This window comes from Moschus berezovskii, chromosome X, assembly GCF_049115385.1.
Source record: "Moschus berezovskii isolate FMDL1 chromosome X, NW_MosBer_1.0, whole genome shotgun sequence".
NCBI lineage: Eukaryota > Metazoa > Chordata > Mammalia > Artiodactyla > Moschidae > Moschus > Moschus berezovskii.
Window position 1 is genome coordinate 126,060,624 of NC_142488.1, and position 5,550 is coordinate 126,066,173.

Here is a 5,550-nt window from a genome sequence, read left to right on the forward strand (position 1 = left end):
CAGATACCATCACATTAGAGGTTAGGGTTTTGACATTTTCTTGGGAGGTACATGAACATTTACTCCATTGTAGTTTGTTGATTGAAAAAGCCCCAGAGGACTCAGAGAAATGCAGGAACTTCCCTGACACACTGCAGAGTGAGACATCCAAAGGTTTAGGAAGACTGGAACATTAGAGTGAAGTTATCACATAATATGTGCTCGTTCACCTCAGGATATCCAAAGAACACAACTTTCACCAAGGCAGTGGTATACTGATTTCCAAGGGGAGCCTAGGCATCTGTGAAGAGCTCTGTGATGGGTCTTCTCTGTTGATCACCATGACTGCAGCTTGCCCTTGAGCAAGGTCATGCTACACTGCCAAATATCACTGTCCCAACTTTCTCCAAATGGACCTGTGGCCAGTGACAAGGAGGCTGTGCAAAGTTGGAACTTCAAGTCATCAGAATTCTAAGAGATTATTCAATACCAGCTCTGAACTAACACTGATGTTTGGGCTTACATAAGTTGTGGAATCAATGTGGTTTTACCTCATGTCCATCTCAGTGGTTAGTCCCTGAATCTACCCTCTGCTTATTTCCTTAGATTCAGAATGTATAACTGTATAAACATATTCAGAAAATGATAAAATTCTCACACTGGTTCTCTAACCTGTTAAATGAGGGTTATCATGAAATAGGCCTTCGGGGAGAATGGATACATATATGGAGCTTCCCCGGTGGCTCAGTGGTAAAGAATCCACCCACAATGCATGAGCCACAGGAGAGGTGGGTTCGATCCCTGAGTCAGGAAGATCCCCTGGAAGATGGCATGGCAATCCACTTCAGTATTCTTGCCTAGAGAATCCCATGGACAGAGGAGTCTGGCATGCTATGTGTAGGGTCACAAAGAGTTGGACATGACTGAAGCAACTTAGCATGCATGCACACAAGGATATATGTATATGTTTTTATGACTGAGTCCCTTTGCTGTCCACTTGAAACTATCACAACATTGTTAATTGGCTATATGCCAATATAAAATAAAGAGGTTTAAAATAAAAAGGTAAATGAACAAAAAATCAAACCAAATCAAAAAAAAAAATGGAGTTCCTCTATAGTATGGAATGATGGAACCTGACTATCAAAGGAAATTGTGTTGCAACTACACAGGGTCTAAGATATGTGCAGAATGTCTAGAGCTCTTCTTAGTACTTTCATATTTTGTGATTAGAGTTAATGAGAAATTAAAACTCAACTCTGGGAGGATATCTAATGGTCCAGACCCTTTTGTAACTGAGGTTTGAGTCCTCCATCAAGCCAAGCACCAAAACCAGCTGAGTTTTGCCTCAGTGCTGCCTCGGGAGAAAAAATAAGAAATGGATAGGGAAAGGGTGCAGTAATAAATACCAGCTACACATGGTGACATGCTGAAGAAACCAGAATTGTAACAGTATTTACTGGATGATTTAATAACACCCCCACCTCAGGTGAGAAGACAAACAACAAATTATTCATTCAAATAAAATGCTTAGGGCAAATGCCCAGCTTTTACTAACAGAAATTTATAACATTAAATTTCCAATGCTTTTTCTTAGCCTCTGGAGACAATTTTGTTAACCAAATACATGCTGAGAGTCTTTAACAACATTCCACTCCATTCCAGAAGACAGCAATCTTCTTCATTATTTCTTATTGATCATGATGATAACAGGATTATATGCTTGGAATGCAAGTGTCTTTGTTGAGAAAATGGTCAGAATATATTTTTTCTAGTATTATCTAGAGGTGCTTGATTAAGTACCCTCTTTTAAATCTGAAAATAGAGACAAGTCATTAACCAAGAGACATGCGAAGAAACTATCATGAAGGAGCACTGTAGGGAACAGAAAGAGGAGCTTAATTTTACAAAAGAATATGAATGGACACTGATGGTAAGAGACAATCCAGCAAATATAGAATGTCAACTGAGGTTCAAGGCCCAATCAAACTCTGGTGAGAAGAGGAGCTTGGAAGAATGAGATGGACTCAGATAATATAAACCTAAATAACTATGGAGACAACTTTAACTCTCACAAAGGACTCGGGTCTGAGAAATACCAGGCAGGGCTGTAACCACGTCTCACCCAAGCACTGCATTGGGCCCAACTCCTTAAAAACAATGGAGAGTTCTTCTTTACACTCACCTTGCTGCTTCCTTGATGGCAAATTCAACAAATCGTTTCCTTACTTCTGGAGGTCCTTGCTCTTTAAGCAATTTGAAGATTTTTTCATATTCTGAAAATATTTAAAAAATAAACTTTCAGTAGTTCTCAAATATAAAGTTGAGTTAGAATTCAGTCTTGGTGTATCCAATAAACTCATTAACCATTTTTCATAAACTAGAATGTTACACAATATATGTATTTTTCATGTTTAAATCAAGACAACTGAATATAACTAATAATAAAACTTTTGTAAACAATAACCAAGTAGGAGTAAAAAAGGAAAAGAAAGAGAAAAAAGGAAAACAAAGAGAAAAATATGTTATTTTATAACATTTTAGTCAAACTATAAAGGAATCATTCTAAATTATGTGAAAGCCCATTTCTGGGAACTAATGAGCCTTAAGAGATATGTTCAATCTATTCTAAATCACAGAATGAGAGTCTTCCAATGGTATGATAGAAACTGTTATACAACATACTTTGTCCAAACTGTCGAATTTCCTTCCTTAATTGATGTTTTATATCAGCACTGGTTTCCTCTGGACGTAATGATGGTTTTGGGGGCATCATTCCAAGTGGAGACATTGCAATGGCTTTTTGGTCATCTGTAGAGAGACAGCTGGTAATGAGTCCTCCTAGAGGGCATTACTAGAAGGTTTGTGAATCAGCCCACCTCAGCTGAAGCTGGTTAAGTCACTGGATAGAGCATCTAATTGGTTGGGTGGGATACCATCTCTTACCATATTCATAAGCTCTGGTGAACCAGATTTTGAGAAGAAGCCATCAAGTGGGGTATGACCACTTTCCCTCCCCTCTTCATGGATACTGTGAATGACAGAGGCTTCTGGAAACCTAATATAAAGATTGAACTACAATTAGGTGTCTTACATCAACCCTACATGGACATTCATGTGCTCCTCGGTTTCTAAAATTATTTATTTCATAGTAGGAGAATAGACCATGGAGAAATCTCAGAACTGAAAAATTCTCAGAAGTCAGTAAGTTCAAAATGAGCAAGTGAAATAATTATAGTTTGAATTTGTGTTAGGGAAGAAGTAAGCTGGGATGGGACAGAGAGCAGGAGCTGGAGGAGGAGAGAGCCAGCCTGTGCACAAACATAGGAAGACTTCCAGGCTGAGGTAAGGGCATACACAGGGCCCCGGGGAGGGGACTGGCCAGGGGCCACAGAGCAGAGGACAAAGGCAGAGAGACCAAGGAGGAGACAATAGGACACGCATTAGGAAAGGATGGCAGGGCCAGGTCATGCAGAGCTAGTGGACCAGAGTCAGCAGTTCAGACTGTGCTCTGAGTGCCTAGTAAAAGTGATGATGAGTTTTCAGCATGGATGTGGCATGCATCCTGATTTCTGTGTTGACATGATCACTTTGGCTGCAGGTCAGAAAATGGGCTGGCAGAGGGAAGTTGGAAAATAGGGACATGGGTGAAGAAATTATGCTGTAGTAGCTTGGTGAGCAATTCAGCAGTGTGGGCTAAGGGATAGAGAAAAATGGTGGGATTTGAGAATATTTGGAGGGAAAAAAGCAGAAAAAAGAATGAAAAAGTGCATCCAATAAAGAAGAAAAAAACAGTAGACTGTAGAGTAAAAGAATCAAAGAATCTTTCTGTAAAGGAGTGGTTGAACATACGTATCAAATGTGGATGACAAGGTTTCTCTGGTGGTCCAGTGGTTAACAACCTGCCTGCAAATGCAGGAGAAACAGGTTCGATCCCTGGTCCAGGAGGATCTCGCATGGCACAGAGCAACTGAGCCTATGCACCACAACTATTGTGCCTGTGCTCTAGAGCCCACGTGCCACACCAAGAGCCTGTGCTCCACAAGAGAAGCCACTGCAATGAGAAGCCCACACACAACTAGAGAGTAGCCCTCCCTTACCACAACTAGAGAAAGCTGTGCACAGCAATGAAGACCCAGCACAGCCAAAAATAAATAAAATTATTCTTAAAATGTGGCTGAGAAATTGACAGTAGTCAACCAAAACTGGTGACCCTAATGAGATTAGCTCCAATGGAGTAGAGAAGGCAGAGGCAGACTCTCCTGGGTAAGATCACAAAGAGGAATTGAGGATAAGTATCCTCACCATCTTTCATAGACAAGAATGAGGCCCCAAGATGGGATTGTCGTCTCTTTCTTGTTTCATTGACAGCAATGCCACACTTGACCTCTTAGATGAGGAAGGACTCCTGGGTTCTCCATGATGTTTCTTTTGTTTTTTAGGCTCTACAGCAAACTTCTCTGGTTCATCAGTCATCATTTCCTGAAAACTTCAATAAACATACTCCATTAATGATAAAAAGTACCATTAAAAATTGCAGTCTACATATATATAAATGTGTGTATACATAACATTCATTTGTATCATTAATATGAATTTTATTATGGGTCAAGGTTACCATGCGCCAACAGGTTACTCTCAGGAAAAGCAACCTGTTTTTAGTCCAGTGAAAATGAAAAAAGGAGGAAGGTAATATGAGCACAGTTCAGAGGCAAACACAGTACATGATTAATCAGGATGCTTGTGGAATGAGTGAATCTCATTAGCCAGGATTGAATAAACTCATGATTACCTCTTTGAGGAAATATAAACCATTCTGTCAACCATTATTAGGAGAAATAATTCCATTTCTTTTCCCTATTTGATTTAAACTCATCACTAACAAATATTGGCTGAAACTTTACAGACTGAAACTTGTAGATGGTGAAGGCAAGAGTAGTAGGAATATTCAATCCACCCGCTTCCAATCACACAGAGGTTCAAATGTCAATCTCAGAGCTGCATGACAGGCACTACTCAATGCTGGCAGTAGATAAAGATGAGATGTCCTGGTATGAAATACTAACTTAAAGTTCTTATCACCCAAGGATAAACTCGAGAATGTGCAACATTGCTATTTTAATAAAGTCATGATAAACATCTTTCTGAACCATTTACATTTCTCATTAAAGAGGACTGCAAAAGGGGGAAGTTATTTTCGTGGTTTATTTAATACCGGTTAGGTTCTCTTCTGGGCTTCCAGGGTGGCTCAGATGGTAAAGAATCTGCCTGCAATGCAGGAGACCAGGGTTCTATCCCTGGGTTGGGAAGAGCCCCTGGAAAAGGGAATGGCAACCCACTCCAGTATTCTTGCCTGGAGAATTCCATGGACAGAAGAGCCTGGCAGGCTACAGTCCATGGGGTCGCAAAGAGTCGGACACAACTGAGCAACTAACACTTCCACTTCACTTTCAGGTTGTCTTCTAATTGCTTTACATTTACTAACTTATTTTTATCTTCCAAGATGCTAAAATTTTGGCAAAAACCCAGGGACAAATTAACAAAGCAAAGATTTTGGGTTAAGGAGGAACC

General features: G+C 40.0%; 1 protein-coding gene across 1 annotated transcript; it reads right to left on the reverse strand.

The window, feature by feature from the left end:
* Positions 1-1,491: 1,491 nt before the first annotated feature.
* Positions 1,492-4,455, reverse strand: LOC148773455 (integrator complex subunit 6-like). Its single transcript, XM_088834307.1, has 4 exons — positions 4,362-4,455; positions 2,665-2,790; positions 2,165-2,255; positions 1,492-1,794 (listed from the first exon to the last, which is right to left on the reverse strand). The coding sequence occupies exons 1-4, from the start codon at positions 4,453-4,455 to the stop codon at positions 1,761-1,763; spliced, it is 345 nt and encodes a 114-aa protein (XP_088690433.1). The 3' UTR covers positions 1,492-1,760.
* Positions 4,456-5,550: the final 1,095 nt, after the last annotated feature.

Coding starts and splice junctions, on each gene's coding strand:
- LOC148773455 (XM_088834307.1), bottom strand. CDS start 4,455: ATGACTGATGAACCAGAGAAGTTTGCTGTAGAGCCTAAAAAACAAAAG. Junction 2,256..2,664: donor AATTCGACAGTTTGGACAAA/GTATGTTGTATA, acceptor AAATATTTTCAG/AATATGAAAAAATCTTCAAA. Junction 1,795..2,164: donor GCCATCAAGGAAGCAGCAAG/GTGAGTGTAAAG, acceptor CTCTATTTTCAG/ATTTAAAAGAGGGTACTTAA.